Source organism: Numenius arquata, chromosome 14 (genome assembly GCF_964106895.1).
Source record: "Numenius arquata chromosome 14, bNumArq3.hap1.1, whole genome shotgun sequence".
Taxonomy (NCBI): Eukaryota; Metazoa; Chordata; class Aves; order Charadriiformes; family Scolopacidae; genus Numenius; species Numenius arquata.
The window spans coordinates 18,113,639-18,134,009 of record NC_133589.1 but is presented as its reverse complement, the minus strand read 5'-3'; the positions used below and the strand labels follow the sequence as shown (position 1 = coordinate 18,134,009).

Sequence of the window (20,371 nt, the reverse complement as noted above, 5' to 3'; positions counted from 1 at the left end):
AGCTCTGCCCTATCCTCATCCTCCCTGCCAGGGTAGGGGCCCGGCCGCCCCCACAAAAGCCCTGCATGAGGACCCTCTCCCCTCCCTCAGCGATTCCCAGCCCAGAAAGCCGAGCAGCTGCAGCGCGAGGCAAAGGCAGCTCTGGCTGTCAGCACGGAAAGACCAAAGCCAGAAATCTAACGTTACGAGCTGGGTAACTGCAACAGCCCGGAAAAATGAATCAAGCTTTAAATATGGACTTTCCTAAAAGGTCCCAGATGAGCCAACTGCAGAAAAGGCAAATCATATTCTCTCCCTGCCGCACACAGGGAGAGCGGCTCTCACCTGGCACCAGTTTCTCCGCCAGCCGCGCTGGGCAGAGCCGGCGTCACAGAGCGGGCACAGCACGATCCCGGGGGGAACCGCAACACCTCCAGCGCAGAGATGGAGAGTAATTACCAAACCTTGGGAGGACGTGGAGCCCCGCACTAACTACCTGTTCTTGGAAATCACGTCCCCAGCTTGGCAAGACCTTTACTTTGAATTTACAAACCAGGCTGTCCAGCTGTGTGGGGAATACTGGTCCCGTACCAGCCCAGCTAACGAGCTGCTGGCTCAGCCTCCTGCAGACTGGCTGCCCTGAGCCCCCGCAGAAGGGCCCTGCTCCCACCCCTTCCAGGTAGGATGAGTCTGCTTTTCTCAGGAAGTCTCACAAGGTCACAGCCCATGGCCAAGCCTACAGCAACAACATCTTTTAGCTGCTGAAAATGCAAACAAAAACAAACTAGAAATGACATAGCAAGGTAAAAAAAAAAAAAAAAAAGCAAACCACCCTGCAAAACCCCTGTCTGTTCTTTGACAGACAACGATCAGCTCCATGGGTACATCAAGGAAAGCAGAAGGTCCCCAAAATCCCGTGAAGTCAAAGGCCAAAGCTGCAAACAACACAGAGAGCTGCTGGCATGGCCCTGAGCAGGCAGCGGGCTGGCCCACGGGCAGGGGACAGAGGGATTGCCCCATGGGCAGAAGGGAAGGGGAAGAGCAGAGCCCACCTCTCTGCAGGCGCCAGGATGCTGGTTGGGCTGAGAGCCCAAGTCCTTCCACCCTCCTGCGCCCATCTCCGCTGCAGAAGGGAGGCTGTGGGTGCCGGGTGCCACAGAGATATTGAAAGACCACCTCTGAAAGAGGAACAGCGCCCAACATCTCAGCAACCTCCTCCTCTTCCCACTCTCCTGGGCACAGCTGGGGGCTGCAGATCCAGGCCTAAAGACAGATAAAGGGGATGTCCATGCCTTACCCCACAGCAGGACTGCATCATGTTAAACACCTCCAATGTTTTTCAGCCGCTCAGCCTGCTTGTCTCCAGCCCTGAGGCTTTCACCTGCTTCCCAAGTCCGAGGCAGCAGCTCCCAGAGACGGTTCACGGGAGCCACTGGCAGCAGCCGGGTCGTGAGCAGCTCCCCCAGATTCACCCCAAGGGCATCTGCTGCTGGAAAAGCATCAACGTGCTGCCGAGGTCAGAACCGTCCTCCCGGGGAGAAAAGGAATGCCTACATTCAACAATCTGTCCAAGCTCAGGCAGGGAAGGCGAGTCTCCCAAACCACCCCATACAGCAATGACACAGGTGGGACACCAGTCTGTGCCACCTGGCAGGGGCGTCAGCCCCTCCTCCGGGCTGGAGGGAAGTCAGTCGCTGACTTCAAAGGGGTCTCAAAAGATGATTCTGTCTGAAGCCTACAGCAACGTGGGCACCGCTGCCTCGGCCGGCAGCTCTCGGCAGTGCTTTGGGTTGTGTGGGCATCCACTGCCCCCTCCGCTCCCACCGTACTGATGTTCTCACCCATTTCCAACCAACACCAACTGCTTTTCAGCACAGCGACACCCGAGCCTTCATTACAACCCTGAGGCCGGTAACGAGGCAGGAGGAAGGCCATAGGAATCCCTGTATCAGGTGTCTCTGGGACAGAGAAGAGGCAAAGCCCATTAAACATTGATCAGTTGCCCACAGCAGCGGCACAGCCCCGCCACGTCCCTGCCGTGTCCCCGCTGTCCCGCCGCCAGGATGGTCCAAAGGGCCAGAAACGGGTCTCAGCGCTGGCTGGTCGCTCGCCCCAGCCCCTCGCTGCGCCTGTCTGCAAACCCTCCAAAAGAGCCAGTCGCTTGTGCAGATGAGGCAAAGGACAGGAAAACTCCTTTTCCTCATTTTCCACTTTCAACCTTGTTTCGTGCTTGGGGGAGCAGCACCCAGAGACAAGGCACTTGCCCCGCGCACCGCCTGGATGAGCACCAGCCGCCCCCGAGAGCCCGGCGGGGAGCAGGGGGGCAGAATCCCTGCCGGGGGCTCTGCCGCCATGTGGGCAAAAACTCGAGCTGCTGCCGCCATCTGCTCCACCAGGCTGGAGCGGCCTCTTTTTCTGTTGTTTTGGTAAAGCCGAGTGTAAAAATAGCTCGGCGACATGTTGGTGTTTTTGGGAAGCAGTGCCCGTGTGAATGCAGGGGGGGCCAGGCACCCCGATACTCACAAATTGCCGCCGCAGCTTGGTCTTGACACGTTCGGCCTTCGTCTCCGCCGGGTGGACAGCATAGCTGAGGGACCCCAGGTGGTTGTCGACCGACAGGCTCTTCCTCATGTAGAAGGAGCGGGTGCGGAAGTAGCTGAATGGGGCATCCTCCACCGCTGTGCCAAGCTGGGCGTCCCGGGGGGGGTCCGTGCAGTCGTCCTCCAGCCGCCAGGCCTCCCCTGGGGAGCAGAAGGACATGTCATCCCATCAGCGTTAAAACCTGGGCCGTGTCCTACCCCTCCAGCCCACTGGTGGGGATGGCGGTGGGCAGCCCGGAGCCCCTCGCCCATGGGGGACATGGGTGCTGCAGGACTCACTCCCCGGAGGGCACGTCCCTGCCACAAGCCCCTGTGGACCCCTTGTCCCCACCTGTCCCAGGCAACAGCCCCTGTGCCCACCCTGCCCAGCCTCATGTACCCACAGCCCCCAGCATCTTCCTGGCAGGAACTGGTCAGATACAGTGAGCACAACAAAGACCTGGCCAGAGTCAGGGCCTCCAGGCACTACTGCAGTACAAATAGTATTACTCAAGATAATCAGCAGACCCAAATCCTAATACTTAAAAACTTCCTGCTATTTAACTCTAACAGGGTTATCCCATTTAAAAGGGTCATTTATAAAGAATTAAAAAATTTCACTCGTTCTTCATCATCCCGAGTCCAACAAGACATCCCACATTAAAAGAAAATGGTTTGGTTTGGTTTTTCGAAGGAGTAAAACAATCAGAACCACACACAGTTCTTGCTGCCGGCATCAATGCACCTGCACCAAACCTCTCTCCCGCGAGTATTCACATCACAGAATGACAGAATGCTATGGGGTTGGAAGGGACCTCTGGAGATCATCTAGTCCAACCCCCTGCCAAAGCAGGTCCACCCAGAGCAGGTCACACAGGAACGTGTCCAGGTGGGGTTGGAATGTCTCCAGAGATGGAGACTCCACCGTCTCTCTGGGCAGCCTCTTCCAGGGCTCTGCCACTCTCAAAGTGAAGAAGTTCCTCCTCATGTTTAGGTGGAACTTCTTATATTCAAGTTTATGCCCATGTCCATTCCCTCTTGTCCTGTCACTGGGCACCACTGAAAAAAGACTGGCTCTGTCCTCTTGACACCCACCCTTTAAGTATTTATACGCTCTGTACCTGGTGACAATAATAAATCTTGCTTTGTGAATGGGAAAACTGAGGCACCACAAATGTTGCAAATTGCAAAAGGACTTACCGCCACCTCCTCCTCCAGAAAACCCTTTATGGCATGGCCAAGAGCAAATCAACAGCCAAACCGAGGACAGAAGCCAGCCCTCGGGTCACCGTCAGCCCATCGCCAGCAGCACCCTCAGACGTGGTGCTGCGGGGCTGGAGCACCCCCAGACCAAACCTCATTGACACAGAGAAAGCGGCGGCAGCAGAGGACAGTAGGGATGGCGCAGAGCTGGAGCTCCCGGGGTAGGACTGACCATATTTCAAAATGGGAAAATAACAAAACACAATACGAAATGTCTCCAGAATATCACCACTCTGCTCTTTTCCGAGCAGCTTGGATGCCGCGTGCTTTTTGTTGCCAGTCTTGTCTTTACATCTGGAGTTTGCCCTGCCTCCCACCCCCGAGCCAAAATCACTTCTCAATAGCCATAACAAATAAACAATAAAACCCTCTTGCTCAATTCTTGTAAAAATGATCAATTACTAGTCATTGCAGCCCAAAAGGGCATCTCACATGATCTTTTTCAGAAATTCTTTCCCTCCTGTAGCCTCTTCCCAAGGCAAGATCATTTATCTCTGATTTCTGCAAAACCCAGCATCTTCGGGCAGAAATGACCATGACCCTGCTGTGCCAGGGCTGAGGAGTAAAATACTTCCAGAGCTTAAAGCAAATGAAGGTCTTAAGATAAAAACCAGTCACAAAGGGAGTGAAGTCCACTTTACCCAGCACGGCTGTGGGTTTTATGCTGAACGTGATGAGAGACAGGTTGGACACTGCAGCCTCAGAGCAGCCACCGGCGACCGCATCTTCTGTGTCTCAACAAAAGTGTCTCTTGCCCGAGCTCCCTCAGCTATTTATGGTGTAAAGACAGTTCTCTGGGTGCAAAGTCCTGCCAGTGGATCTGAAGACACCGAATCAAAACCAGAAGAAGAGAAAGGCAGAGAGCTTAAAAATGTGAACAAAGAGGCAACCTGGACCACAGCACTACCTAGCATCGCCTCTTTTTTTTTTTCCCCTCCCCTACTTTCAATTTAATAAGCTGCTGCTGCTCCTCTCCAAATGTCAACTCATACAACACAGGAACTGCTGTTTGAAAGCTGTGATTATTCAAGGCACAAACACGTCAATCGGAGCCCAGATCCAGACTGCCACCGCCAGATAGCATCGCTCCGGGGACGCAGCAGGAAACACCGCCACGCAGGCACCAAGCCTGGGAGGAGACCCACCCAGCAGGCAGGAAAATCGCACACGGAAGGGGGAACCAGCCCCAGCACCCCCCTGTTCACCTGCGATGGCTCAGCCACCACCTGCACCACCCTCTGTCCCCACGGCCATCCCTCCCCAGCCCCATAGTGTGCCCAGACACAGCCACCTCTGCTCTGCTGCCCTGGATGAGGGAGGGCCAAGGCTGCGTGACAAACGTAGACCAGCTGCAGTGGTAGAAGGGAAAGGACAGCCACCCGCTACACCCACTCCTCCGGGTTGGACACCTCTCCTGAGGATGAAGGAGTTGTGGTTCAAAGCCCCACAGACCAACAAGGCCGCATCTGGTCTCACTGATCCCAGTTTCCCATGGATTTTGCTGCTTTTGGTCTCTTCTCTCTCCAAGGGGTACCTGCATCCTTCAGCACACTCCTGGAGCTGGACCAGCAGCAGAGCTGCTCCCTGACCTGCCCGAGAGGTGATGCCCTCCAAAAAGGGATATGGTACCTCCTTCCTGGGCATGGGGAGCCACCACAGAGGGAGCCAGGACCTTGTCTACCCCAAAAAGCTTTTCTACATGCTGAAGGAACTCATTCCTGATTTCTATCAAACAATAAATCAATGATCAAGCCCAGAACAGTCAGAAGGGAAAGATCAGGAAGTCCCTGGAGAGAAAATACCAGGGAGAGGAGCAAGCTTACAGCCTGGAGGCCAACCATCCTTATGCTCTTCTGCCTTGAAGCTGCTCATCTCTCTGCCACCCAGAGCTATGCCCAGCAACATCAGCACCTCTAAAAGATAAAGCATCTTCTTGGGCTTGGCAACAACAATTACTGCACAATCTTTCTTGTGAATGTGAAGCGTTGGGGAGGACATGGACCAAAGGACAGAGGGGGCAGCGAGGACGGAGACCCGCTGCCTCTCCAGTACTTCCTCTCTCAGCACCGACAGGCTGGTTGCTCAGCCACTGTGAGCAACGCAGAAGGTGTTCCTCTGCACCAATGCCGATGCACGGGCTGTTCCTCTCTCACACAGGGGGTGGCACATTGCCCAGGTATCAGGCTGAAGTCTCAGAGCCAGGAGCCGCCGCCTTGTCCAACAGCACATTACCGTGGAGAAGAGCACAGGAACCAGCTGAAAGCACAAGGTGGGCATCTTCACACACAAACCTGTTTCAGGAGGGGGCCATGTGCCCACGCTAAGTTCTACAGAGATGAAAGACTGACACCCATCCAGATGTTGTGGAAGGCCACCCAAAACATCCCCGTGAGCATTAGGAAAATTAATTCCAGAGTCCTGGTCTAAGCTCAAATCCAGCCACTTCCTTTCAGCTTCCTTCTTTTCCTCCCGTGGGCATAATTCCTAATAAGCTCACACTAAGTGTGCTACCAGTTAGCTTCTTCCCAGCTTCACACTGGGGCGCGGAGCCAGCTTCTGAAGAGCTCAGAATGTTGTGCGCAGCCGAGGGAGAGGGCAGGCAGGTGAAGAGCTCCAGCGTGGTCTGCTCCTTCCAGGAGCAAGGCAGAGGGAACTGCAAGGGGTCAGACATGTAAAACGCAGGCAGTGACCTGCCTGGGCAGGCTGGGCAGGCAGCCAAAGGTGGAGAAGCAGCCCCTGGCTGCTGCAGAAGGAAAAGAAGAGTGTAACAAAAAGTGTTTCTTACCCCTAAAACTTCACAGGGGCACAGAAGAAGGAAGGAAAAGCATAAGGCAGCTCACTTCTCTGCGCTGCCAGTGTGTGTGAAGCCTCTCAGCACGCTGCAAAACATGATGCCAAACAGACAATGGTCTGGACGAGGCAGGAGCTGCCCCTGCCCTTTTTGACCAAGCTCTGTTTGCTGTTGTTTCCCCCTCGGTTTGTCCCAGGCTCACGGCCATCAGGAGTTTTGGGTTAACCCAGGAGAGCTGCTCCAGGCGAGGGGTAAAGGATGGAGAGCTGGGAGCCTGACCCAGCTGAGCACACCACCACATTGCAGCTTACCTGGGGGGGAACAACAAAACCAGACCAACAGGAAACCCAGTTCACCGTCCCTCAGCCCTCCTGGCCATCCACGGGGCTCCAGTTACCCACCAGACACCTTGGTACCTGCACAGGAGCTGTGGTGCCACAGCAGAACGATCTCCTGTGACCTCCCACAGAATGACAGGGCACTTCCCTTCTCCGACGCTGCCACACTGGAACCGCAGGACACAAAGCAAAAGGCTGGGGAACATGTCCCGGTGGTCAAATGAAGATGTCATGTCTCATCCATGCAGGAGGAGATGGCTTCTCCCACCTCAATGGTGACTCTTCTGCTTTTGGCCCCAAGGTCAGTAGCGAGCCAGAGCCCGGTTCCTTCCCTGCAGAGCAGTGAAGTCTCCCTGAAGATGAGTTTTCCACCTCTCCCAGGAATGGTCCTGCTCCTGCCAAAGCCTTGCATCCCTGTGGGCCAGCCTCTTCTGAGGTGGCTTTGGCCATGTATCCCCTACTGCAGCTGGCTGTGTGTCCCCCACCCTCGAATGGGGAGCGGTGGCACCTGCTCAAAGCAAATTCACAAGTTCTTTAAGGAGAGGATCTTCCCTCCCTCCTGAAACCCTGCAGCCCAGCTCTTACTCAAACGTAGTGCCATGTGTTACCGGTACATACTGCCCAACCCGCCATCGGGCTGCGAGAGACTGAGACAATAACCAGGCAATGCTGAGAAAAGCATATTTCTTTCTTTTTTTTTTTTTTTTTTTTTTCCCCTCCATGATAGCATGCTGATAGCCTTAATGAGTAGCTAGTTAGCAGCTCCTAATTGAGTATCAAGGAGCCAGGAAAAGAACCTGAGAGGATCTGGACAGAAAACAACTACTCGTTCATTCATCCAAGGCTCTGGCTGTGGGAAGCCTTCCAGCCTACAAGGGTTTTCATACTCCTCCCTCTTCTTGGCATCCCCAGCACCTTCCAGCCATGAATAAAGCAACATCTTAAACACTTTTACGTGCAACTGGGGCTCTTCCTTCCACCCGCTGTGCAGGGAGGGCTCTGTACAGGGTTTGCTCCAGGGCGGCTGCTCCACGGTGCATGGGAGGAGGCGTCTGCAGCAGAAGCTGATGAGGTTTGGGGTGGGCCTGACTCACGCTGGGACTTCATCCCATGGTCTTACACCAGCCTCCCACTCCCTCCCTCCACCTCCAGCACAGCTTCCTGGAAGCACCAGCACAACAACCAGGGACCTGCTGGGGGCTGAAGGGTGCTCTAGATGCACACAGGCTGATGCTCTCTCAGGTACAAGTCACAGAATGGTCTATGTTGGAAGGGACCTTTCAGATCATCAAATCCAACCATCGATCTAGCCCTGACAAAACCCATCACTAATCCATGTCCCTCAGCACCACGTCTGCCCAGCTTTTAAATCCCTCCACGGATAGTGACTCCACTGCTGCCCTGGGCAGCCTCTTCCAATATTTGATAACCCCTTCTGTGAAGAAATTTTTCCTAATATCCATCCTAAACCTCCCCTGGCGCAACTTGAGGCCATTTCCTCTAGTCCCATCGCCTGTTCCTTGGGAGAAGAGACCGACCCCCCCCCCGGCTACACCCTCCTTTCAGGGAGTTGGAGAGAGCGAGAAGGTCTCCCCTCAGCCTCCTTTTCTCCAGGCTGAACACCCCCAGCTCCCTCAGCCGCTCCTCACAAGGCTTGTGCTCCAGACCCCTCACCAGCTTGCAAAGCCTTGGTTTGCTCTCTACCCAGACCTCCACCATTTATTCAGGTCTGTCCTTGCAAACCATGACCCAGGAAACCCTGAGGGCTCACGGAGCGTCGCAAGCCATTTTTGACTCCAAGCAATGGAGTTGCCTGCAATTACCTACATACGCACAAGTGTCCCACTCCCTCGTGTCCCCAGGAGGCAGCTACACAAGGCTTTCCCAATGGTCTCCCTCCCACATCGAGACCTGCTCTAACAATTTGATGGGCTGAAGGGAAAGCCACCGGTCTGGCACACAGCGGAGAGCAGTCACTCGGGTGCTGGAGCACCGCTGCGACAAGAGCAGCAGGACGGGCTCAGCAATGTGCCAAGACCCACTCCATGCACGACTTCTGGGAGAATTAGTAGCACCAGGAAATGAAACGCAGCCCGCAGAGCGTTCAAATTAATCCAGGGTTTGGGCAGCCGCTCCGCTGGTAGCTCACAGTGATGTGACCATGAGTGAGACAGATTTTAGAAAATAAAAATAAAAAAATCCAAGGGTGCTGTTTGAAGGGAGCTGTTTTATACGGATTTTATTTAGTTCTGGATCGTCAGCCCAGGCTTGCAGGCCTTATCTTTGTTTCAATGCTAATAATCCCTTTCCCCATCATTTTTATGGCCCCGGTATGACTCCGCTGGCACCAAAAGCACTGAAACACTTTGGCCATCAACGGTTTTGCCAATAAACTTGTTCAGAGCAGCTGGCCCAAACACATTAGTATTTCATCAGGACCAGCACAAGAGTAGAATCACAGGATAAAAACGCTCCACTGCCCTGAAGGCCAATGCACATTATCGGGCTGGGGAGCATTTGCTACGGCAAATCCCCACCCCAGGCCAGGACCGTGGGGGGAGCGCAGCGGTGCCGCTGCTCCCAACGGAGCCCAGTGACAAGTGCCCTGAAAGTCACTTCACGCCAGAGAAAGAGGCACCTTGGCCCATTGCAGAGGCCAGAGCTGCTGAGGCAGCAGCTCACCCTGGCATACGTGGTCAGGAGACGCAGATCACCCAGAGGCAGGAGGCTCTGAGCATCACCTCCCTGCATCGGGGGCGGGGGGGTGCTTCCAGGGGCTGACTCCGCTTTTTCATCAGCGTAATATGAGAGATGGGGAGGTTTAAGTAACAGGCTCAAAGAAAAGCTCAGAGAGGGGTGGGGAAAAAAACCAACCTCATCAAGAAGGGCTGGTTTTGAAGCAGGACAAACTCTGCACAGAGTGGAGTTGGATTTATTTTGTTATTTGTGCCCCTGGAGAAACAGGAAAGATTTGCCAGGATCTTGCAGCCCCCGGGCAGAAAGGGTGGAAGCTCACCCCGGCTCCGTGGCACTCACCGGTAGAAGGGACCGTGCAGCCTTTCTGGCAGTCAGAGGCTGAGTGCTTCTTGTAGGGCTTCTGCTCCGGCATCTCCTCCCTGTACGGTGTGGGGTCCAGGAGGGGAAGCCTGCTCAGGACTGGGGACTGCGGGATGCTGGGCAGCGTCCGGGACTTCCCCAGGAGCGGGCGCTGCGGCTTTCTGTCCAGAGACCTTGAGGGAAGAAAACACAGGACATGTCCCTTTCAGCCGGTGGCTTCTTGGAGCCAAGGACCATTCTGGAACACACAAGGCTGCCACGGGACAGAGAGCGCACAGTCCTTCCCAACACCAAACTGCACCCTTTGTTTGCTATTTCAGTAAAGCTTTCTACCTTCACCGGTGTATTTTAATTAGGATTTGCATCTTGGGCTGCAAGCCACAATCAGCATAAACAGCAGATAAAGCATTCCAACTCCCACCCCACCTCAACACTCATGGATAATCAGAATTAAGCAAATAAACAAACCAGAGGGTTCAAGACTGAAGTGATACAAATTCTCTTTATGAGAAGTTAAAAAATTCTCTTATGAGAGTTAAAAACCCCGCTTAGCACTGAGCACCCTCTGAGGCAGCACAACGCTTTTTGTGGTGGGAGCCAGGTCACTCAGGGTCCCAGGGACACGCTCTATGGGGAAGGTCCAGACTGTACCACAGAATGACAGAATGACAGAATGATATGGGGTTGGAAGGGACCTCTGGAGATCATCTAGTCCAACTCCCCTGCCAATACAGCAGGTTGCACAGGAACGTGTCTAGGGGGTTTGAATGTCTCCAGAGAAGGAGACTCCACCACCTCTCTGGGCAGCCTCTTCCAGGGCTCTGCCACCCTCACAGGAAAGAAGTTTCCCCTCGTGTTTAGGTGGAACTTCTTATATTCAAGTTTGTGCCCGTTACCTCTTGTCCTATCCCTGGGCCCCACTGAAAAACAACCATCCCCGTCCTCTTGACACCCACCCTTTAAGTATTTATAAGCATTGATCAGATCCCCCCTCAGTCTTCTCTTCTCCAGACTAAAAAGACCCAAGTCCCTCAGCCTCTCCTCATAAGAGAGATGCTCCAGGCCCCTCATCATCTTTGTAGCCCTAGACAGACGGTACAGCCCTAGGTGCAGCCCTAGTACCAAGACAGACACACTCAGCAGCCACTGTAGAGGCCACAAAGGTATGACACAACATGTAGAAACACAACTGCAAGTTCTCTATGGGGTCAAAATTCAACTGAGTCTGGCAATGAGGCTCCACAGCTGCAGGAGTGACCAAGATGACACCAATGTGCTAGAAATGTGACTGCTATTCTCCTCTTCCTCCAAAACCTCAGAGAACGCCGGGCCTCACTGTGGTGCATAGGAGCAGGTCCCCTTTCTCCTGCCTCACCCCACAGTGTCCCTCAAGGGACGGTCCTCAGATGCCATCCTCGGGGGTGACACTGACCCAGGCCATGCTGCAAAGACCCCAGAAACGTGATAAAATGGAGCAGATGCCCAGCACTGCCGCAGTGTGAGGAGACGTGGCGGGATTGCCCCTGTGCCAGGATCAAAAGCCACTGGGATCACCCCAAGGCTGTCCAGACCCTCCCCGCTGTCACAAAGCCCACACCTGAGCCCGACCGAGCTCCCCAGCACAACCCAAGGGGGCTCAAAGGGCCCCTCCTCACACAAGGCTGTTCATGAATCTCATACCGAATGGTATGAAACCTTCCAAATTCCATCCAAAATTCAATTCTTAGCTGGTTTATGCTCACTTGTTCTTGTGCCAACATTAACCTGTAACTTAAATAATTATTCCCCCTCTCCAGCGTTTGCTCCCATGATTAATTTCCCTTACACCGCAGTGACAGCCCCCTTCGGCCTGCGTTTTTCAAGGTTGATTAAGGCAGGTTCTTTCAGCCTCCTCTCACAAAATGAGCTTCCCTTCTCCATGGTTGCTTCCACACCCTTCCCTTGCCCTCCCTCTAGCTCGGACCCGGCATCCTCCCCCCATCCCAGAGCATCTCGCCAAGCTGAGCTCCCGGTGCGGCGGGCAGGGCGAGAGCTCTGCCTCCCTGCATGGAACAGCACTAAATTTTATCCTCTTTCCACTAAGCCAGCCCTCAAGGTCGCACAGGGAGAGTCTATCATGCAAAAGCTCCTGACCCTCGGCGGCTGCCTGTCACCGCTACGTTTATTATGATCGTTTTTCACTCCCTTTACAAATGTGACAGCAGCTCCCGACTGGTGCCGGCATCTGGTGTAATTCATGGGCAAGTGGCAACAGGGGGGCTGGGGCAGAGCGACGGCATCACAAGGGGCTCCTGCGGGACAGGGATGCATCAGGGACACCACAGTGGATGCGGGCAGCGCTCAGGGAGAGGGCAGGAGCCACCACTGGCACCAGGCAGCCTCTGTGCTCACTGCCGGGACATCTTACCCAGATGCATCCATCGGGGGCAGGGAGAGGGACCACACTTCATCTTGTAGGTTCAAAAATTGCCCCCTTGATTCCCAGGCAATGCTGCTCTGCTCCATGGAGCTGTCACCGAGCGCTCGGGGGACAGGGACAGCTGCAGGGACAGCACTGCCCCAGCTGCACACCACCATCCTCCCCACTCCCAGCCCCACGCTTCACTTGCATCGATGCGAAAACAAGCCGCGCCAGGAGATACAAAGCCAGAATTAGCATCCTGAGTTGATTCTATTTCAGTAAAATGTATGTACCTCTCATTGTAACACATTTCACTGGCACAAGACATCAGGGATGTAACTTAACACATCGCTGTGCTGCATAAACGAGTCCAGGGCTCTGCTGGAGTTCAAAACATTCCTTTTTTCTTCCATGTAAATCTCAGTGCTTTTAACCGTACCTGTGTACAGCTCCATCACCTGCAGAACAACGTTAGCGTTTTAAGTGCTAACATCCCTTTGTGCCTACAGTGCCACTCACACATCACACGGGGGTATAAAAAGGGAAGAATTCACACCCTTAGAGGAGCAATTTTTAAGTTGTGTAGCTGCAGACAATGATTTCTATCAGAAAGAGCAAAGCAACTTAGAAGCCTGTTTCTATCTGAAATCCGAACTCGAATTCCCAGCCAAACTTCATCTCTCTGGTTCTACCATCTCATGTACGACTCCGGAGGCAGCAACTGTCAGCCGGGACCCGACATCTGCCACCGGGAAGTCACACTGCATCCTCATTTGCTTCCCAAGCAGTCCCCACAGCCAGGCGGTATCAAGGATGCCACATCCCATTAGGAAAGATCCCTGATGGAGTGTAAAGCTCAATTAGAAAAGCCATAATCAACGCTGTTACAGCCTGTATTTAGCTGCTGGTTGACATTTTGGTAGAAAGGAGAGCACATAATCAGGTCTTGACAAGGGTGGAAAAAATCCTCCTGGCTGTGTGTGAGAGCTCAGGCAGGAGCCCAGTGACAGCTCCATCACTCCCAGTCTGCGGCCAGATGGGGAAATGTGAGCACAGTCCCCAGGGCCAGGTCCCCTGCCACCAGCCCTGGGGACAACCACAGGGCACAAGCTGGTTGGGCCATGCAGAGACTGCTCCAGCATCCACAGCCCGTGATACCTGGGGGACACGGCTGCTGCTTCCCCAGGCTTTTACTGAAAGCAAACGGACTAACAAAAAAAAAAAAAGCCACTGTGACCAAAAACAAGGCGAAAAAAAAAGAGGCAGAGCCCATTTCAAGAGACGTGCTGTGTCCGGCGCCTTCCCCATGGCGATGTCCTGCCCGGATGGCTCCTCCAGCACCCCAGGGAAAGAGAGGGAAAGGGCTGAGCAGAGATAAAGGGGAGGGAGGGACAGAGGAAAGGTTAATGCAAGATAAACCAGGGAAAGCCAGATCCTGCATCCCTCCTGCAAGCACTGCACACCCAGCCTGTCCTCCCCGCTTACTTTGATATGGGAGAAGTTGGTCTCCAGAGAGCACCTCCCAGCCCAACCCGAAGGTTTATTTTAGTCTCAGTTTGAAAAAGAGAGAACAGCGTCCACCTGAGTCAGGGTAAGGATGGAGGTGTCACCAATGCCAGCCACAGCAGAAATCCAGCAACACACCAGAGACAGCAAGCAGGAGGGAAAAATAACCCCAAACCCACTTCTCACACAATCCAAAAAGGACGCCAGTAAGCCAGACTGATTTACATGATTTCCCAGGGATGGGAACGAGGAAGCCTCCCAGGCACCTCCTCAAAGTGCCTGAGGACGGTGACCCTCCGCAGATGTCCTGTTCCTGGCAAGGGGGAAGCCCTGGCCCTGCAACGGCATCCAGACCCAGCAGCTCTCAGACAAACCCAGGCATGCACGGTGCTCATCCAGCTCCCCCCAGTCTTCCCAGCGCCAGGCTGCTTGGGAAGGAGAGGAGGTTAAGCCAGGGAGAGCAGCAGAGGAACAGGGCACCAATTGCTCCAGACGGTGCGTGCCGGCTCCAGAGCTGCGGCTTGGTGACAGCCATACACCCCAACACACCATTTCCAAGCTCTGACAGGGACAACGCGTGTCCCAAAGAGCTCACAGCCCCAAAAGGCAAATGAGGATTCAAAAAAAGAAGGTGGAGAAGCCAAACGGCCGCTCCTCCTCCTGCAGGACTGCATGGCATCTCACGGGTGATTGTCGGTGGCTCCTCTACACCCTCAGTCAATTCACTAAATCTGCCAAGCAAAGGAAGTTTATAAAGCTGAAGGTTTGGAGAAGAAGAGCTAAATGAGGTACTGAGGCGAGCCTGGGGCTGACGGAGGATGGAAGGGAGAGGGCCAGGAGAGCCCGGTTATTGCAAAGGGCCACTGCTCCCAGATCTTCTCCACTGGCGGCTGCTCCTGACTGTAGCACGCTGCTCAGCCTGCTCCTCCAAGGAGGTGTAACTTAGCAACCTGACCTTAAAAACTCGGCAAAGGTTTCAGCTGGATTCAGGAAAATGAGAGATGCTACAAGCCAGGAGAAGCAATTACCCACTACAACCCTCTTTTGGTACTGGGGCAAGGGCAGCTGTGCCGCTGCTCGGGGAGGAGGGCGAAGGCAGTGAACCGGCACAGCCTCTTACCACAAGCAATGCCTGCAAAATTGGAAAAAAATAAACAAAACACCTACATCCGTTCCCTGAAAGAGCTTGCGGAGACCCAGCTGGGTGTAAGCTGATAGGCGCAGGGGGGACAATGTGTATCCCAAAGAGCTCACAGCCCCGAAAGGCAAACAAGGATTAAAAACCAAAAATAGAAGTGCAGAAGGCAGGGCAGGAGGAGGTTTCCCTGCGGTGCTCAGCTCCAGGGTGCAGGTTTCATCTTTTGCTGCCATTCCCGCGGTGCCTCACCTCACTTTCTGCCCATGCCCAGGGGAGAGGTAGAGCCTGCTGCTGTGGGAAGCAGCTGGAGCAGAGCGGGGTGATGGACACCCCAGTACCCTGTGCTCCCAGAGCCCCCAGTGGGGCACGGCAGCACCCCCGGCACCCTGGCGGTGCAAGCTGTGCTGCAGGGAGGCTGCGTGCCACAGGGAAACGGATATGAGCCATGGTTTGCGCCACGCTCTCCTCCATCCCTGTCCAGATCGCAGCAGGAGAGAAGAAAACATCTGCCTGCAGCTGGTTCTGCAGAGGGGCTTCGCAGGGAAAGGAAGCAGCAGGAGGGGAGGCAGAGGAGGCTGCAAGTGCCTTAGAAGCCGCTTCTGGGCAGAAGCACAAGGTGACAGCAGCCTCTGGGACACAAGTCAGCGTGGTCCACAGCCCAAAGTAGTGGCAGAGCCCTACGGAGGGCAGGGAGTGAGGGTTAAGGGGATGGCACAGCCGTGGGGAAGCCTAGAGCAGGAGCCTGAGAGGAAATGATACAATTGGGTAAAACACAGGGTGGCCTCAAAAAGCAGAGCCCAAGGATTTAGGGAGAGCGCAGCCTTCACAGGGCATCCGTGCCTGCTCAAATCACCACAGTTTGCTCTGGAAACCTTATCAACTGTCAGCAAACCCGTGAGTCACCGGTACTTTTCCAGTGACCCTGTGAATTGCAAAGCCAGAGAAAATCACCCAAAAAACGACTCAAAAAAAAAAAAACAAACCCCTTCTTTTCTCGCTGCCCAGTATCTGTACCCGAGTTAACCGTCCAGCAGCCACCGCAGAAGCCTCAGACCCGCACCGGTTCTTGTATCACGAGCAGCAACGACGTCGCGCAGAGCTGTGTTTCAGCAGGAGAGAGGAGCGGCAGACTGCTCAGCCGGGCGACATCTCTCTCCCCACAATTCAAGCCAAGGCTGCACAAAACCACCTTCACGCTGTTAAAAGGTAACTTGTTCTCTGAAGAACAGAGGGTGATAGCGGAAAACAGAGCATCTTTTATATGGCTGTGAAATAGTTTCAGAGCAAAACAAAAACCAAACCAGCATTCAGCTCGCAAGTTCAGAAAAGGAGAAAAAAAAAACCCCACAAACCATGTGAAGCTATAAAAATACCTTCCCAAGCTCAGCTGTGAGCTGGTAAATACCATGATTTCCACCAGCTGGTTTGCAAAAGCTTCCTCTCCTGCCATCTCTCTAGCTTGAAGTGCATCTCTCCAGCAGGGGCCATCGCCCGAGCGCTGAACAAAATACCCCCTGGCACCAGGGGAATAATTGCTCCTGTCCCTGCAAAACCACATTTCCATTAGGACAGGTGACACGGGCTCCAGGGGTCTCCGGAAGGAGCAGGAGAGGAGGTCTCACAGCCCACATACCAGCAAAACATTTCAGAAGAGCTACCTGGAGGAAGAACATCCAGCACCCTCCCAGTCCAGCCATGCCCCGGGACCCAGCCCTGCTCCCAGCACGCTGCTGGGCTCGGGGTCTATTACCAAATTTCCCAGGAAAAGGCCAAAAGGCCTTTCCGTGGCAGCAGGTGCCTGCCGAGCCCTGGGCGCTCTGGTGTGTGACAGCCAGCGTCACTCCCGGTGAGTGCCAACAACACCGACAGCCTCTCGCCCCCCGGGCTTTTACTCGGTGCTCTGCCGGCACCCACCCCCGGCACCATCCCGTCAGCCAAACTGGTCAACAGGCAAAGCCACCCCCGGCAGCCTCACATGCTGCGTCAGGGAAACAAAAAATTTAAATAAGCTTTTTTAAAATTTAAAAAAAAATACCAACATTTCACATCAGCGGTTCTGAACCCATCGCCATGGCTGTGTTTTAAAGCAACACTTCCATTTCAGCATTTATTTAAATGCAACTGTTAAAAAGGGAAAAGGAAACACTTTAGGGACAGACACTGCTGTTCGTTTACTCAAAGTATGTTGGTTTCTTCATTAAAAGGACCTTTTTTCTGGCTGCCATTGCAGGCAGCAAACCAACTCCCCCCCAGTCCCCGTGCACACTGCGGGGGCCTCACCGCTCACCCTGTCCCACCGGACCCCAGCGCACAGACACGCTCTGTCCCCGAGATGCCACAAGACCATCCCCTCCATGTCCCGCAGGGGAAAGGAGCCCTGGGCACCCTCTTGCCCGCCTGCTGCGCTGACCTGCACACCATTAACAGGGACGATGCTGGCGCCGGGCGCTCGGGAGGGCTCTGGCAGCGATGCCCAGCCCAGACCTGCTGGAGTTGCTCCTACTCGGCAACAACAAAGCCCAAAGACAGAAAGTCCCCAGGGCCAGGGAAAACAGCAGAAACACTTACTGAGTGTGAACATTTATCTTGCTCATGGAGTTCTCTCTGATAAATGTGGAAAGAGGGCAGACAAAGGTGAACACATGAATCCCAGCAGGACAGCGGAGCGGGCGAGCATCCTCCCTCCTGGCAGCTCGAGAGCGTGACCTGCATCCTCAGGGACCAGCGGTGCAAATGCTGCAGGGTCCCCATGCCCATAGCCAGGCTCTGCCGTGCAGGCACCTGCCAAGCCAAGGTGACGGGCGAAAGCATCAGGGATGCTCCGCAGGGAACACAAAAGGCTCCTGGACCACTCTCCAAAAGAAAGAGGGCTGAGGCTGCCCTCCCCACCTTACTAAGAAGGGTATGTTAGGGGAATTAGGAAGCTCACCTAAAAATCTTGCACACTGAAACTCAGCCCACGGGCAGGATGCCAGCCCCAGGGACACAGCGCTGATTCAGAAACGTGGCCAGCCCCGGGGCAGGTGAGGGACAGCAAAGCGTGTTTGGGACGCAGCCGCTGTGCAACGGGCACATTGTCAGAGGACAAACTGGCCCTGAGAAGAGCAATGCAGTTCCTTGCTTTAAATGACAAACCCTTCAGATCCACAACAGTATTAACCATGTATTGATGTTTAAAGCTGGGGAAAAACAGAGACGAGAAGGGGTTATGTGACCTGCCACCGGCTGGGACAGAGCAAAAACCTCCCACCTCCCAGGTTGACAAGATGCTGAGCCACAGGCGCTGAGCCCCGGCTCCCGCTCTTCTTCCATGGTGATTACTCGTTACCTGTTTGCCCTTGAAAAATTTTAGAGACAAAAAGCTAATGAAGCACAAGCAACGTAGAAGACAAGCATCCTGGCTCCAATTTGAAAAGGCTGGCTAACTTGCAAGATAAATATGTAACTGCCTTCTTTACATCTGCAAACAGCTTTCAGGGAGGATGCAAAAGGGGTCCAGTGCGATGCCCAGCACCGCAGCCACCTCCAGCACCCACCGCCCTCCTCTCACCAACCCTGCACTACCACAAAATCACCGAGGCAGGACCGGAGCTGCGATACTCGTTCACTGTGCCCCCCCCCCAGCACAGCCCAGAACCTCCCAGGGACGCCCACTGGCTGCACCGCCAGCTCCTGATCCCATTCCCAGTCTCATGACACGGGGCTGGTCTCCCCTGTTGCTTCAAAATCCAAGTCACGCGATGGGGGAGACAAAAAGCTGCTGAGATCATCTTGGAAAGGACACTGCTGCTCCTGACAAACACGGGGGAGACCCGTCAGGCATGAACTCTACGTGCTCCAACACAGAAAGCATCAAGACACCAGAGACATCTGTCAGGGCTGCTGGGTTTGTTTTAAATCCTATAACTTCTGCAGCGTGACCAAGTTTTCCAGCACTTGTAGCTAACCATGGCAAAGCCGGCTTAGCTCTGACTACTAACCCCTGGCAAAAAGAATTATTTCATATGTTTTGGTCAAAAAATATATTTATAATCATAGGCTTGGACAGCATATTGTTGATATAAACCCTCCTGGGCACCACCTTTCATGCAGAGCCTGAGGCTGGTTTTCATTTTCCTCTGAAGCACCAGAACATCAGTAGTACAAGAGGCAGGTCACCACCATGGTCAGATGGACAACAAGCCCGTTCAACAAGACAGATTTTTATGCTTCCGACGTGTCACAGTAACATCCCTTAAAAAAACAGCTTTCAGTGAAGGAGTAATGGATGCTGCGAGGAGCTGGCAGCAGAGCTTTCAGCAAGAGGCGCTCGCCTCTGCCCTCCCGGGCTCGGGGGGGGGGGGGGGTTAATGGGTTTTATCTGTCTTTTGGGAAAGAGCAAGGAGCAAAAAGCCTGAAAATACCAGGAAGCACAGTCCCGGGCCGCGCAGCAGGGTGATGCTCAGGAGAGCAGCCCTGTCCAGGCAGGAGCCGTCGGGTCCGGGCTCAGGTCTCGGTCCCAGCCAGCCCCAGGACCTCACTGCACAACGTCACCAGCACACGGAGGGTGAGAAACCGTCCCGCGGGGCTGTCCCTCAGGATGCAAGAGATGCAAAGCCCAAAAGCACCTCGTTTCTAAGCAAAAGCCCAGGCACAGCTTTAGCTGCTAGGGTGTCTGTGAGCAATTTCAGCTCAGCACCCGCGGAGGAAGGCAGAGACGGGCTCTGCCAGGGGGAGCTCATACCTGCTGCTCAAGAGGAAAAACAACCCTAAAATCATCAGTTTGAACAAGCTCCCGGCTCTTCCCACCTCTCTCTGGAAAAGATGAGCATTAAAAGCCAGTGCAGCCGCTTGCTTCAGAGCCTCCCAGCGCGCACACACACAGACACAGACACACACAGAGACACAGACACACACACCACACAGATACACACACAGACACACACACAGAGACACACACACACACACACACTGGGGGGATGAATCAACACCCGCCTGACAAAACCCCTTCTCCCCGCGGTGATCTCCACTCTCCCTGCATCCCAGTGCTGGGCTCTGCTCCCCCTCCCTCTCCTCCACCACCACTTGTATCTCATCAAACAGCACCACAAGGGGTTAAAAGCATGTTTTTTTGTGAATTGCTTTTATGCTGTGGTGGCTGGATGTATTTTCTCCATGCATTCCCTGCTAACGCTCTCCCACCAGCGCTGGGTGGTGTGTGCAGGAGGAGGCTGCATCCACCCGCACCAGGGCACGAAACCCCGAGCAGTCCAGCCCCGCCGACAACAGACAGAGCATTTCCTCAGCAGCAAACCTTCCCCAGACAAAAACAGCCTCTGT

The 20,371-nt window shown here is 54.3% G+C and overlaps 1 protein-coding gene across 1 annotated transcript in view; it reads right to left on the bottom strand.

Annotated features, from left to right (window-relative positions):
* LOC141471832 (ankyrin repeat and fibronectin type-III domain-containing protein 1-like) overlaps positions 1 to 20,371 on the bottom strand; it is a 204,033-nt gene that overhangs the window by 173,281 nt on the left and 10,381 nt on the right. The window contains exons 2-3 of the mRNA XM_074158551.1: positions 9,987 to 10,180; positions 2,503 to 2,720 (exon numbers count right to left, since the gene is read on the bottom strand). Of these exons, the coding sequence (XP_074014652.1) occupies positions 2,503 to 2,720; positions 9,987 to 10,180 (412 nt within the window). The remainder of the gene's footprint in view (positions 1 to 2,502; positions 2,721 to 9,986; positions 10,181 to 20,371) is intronic.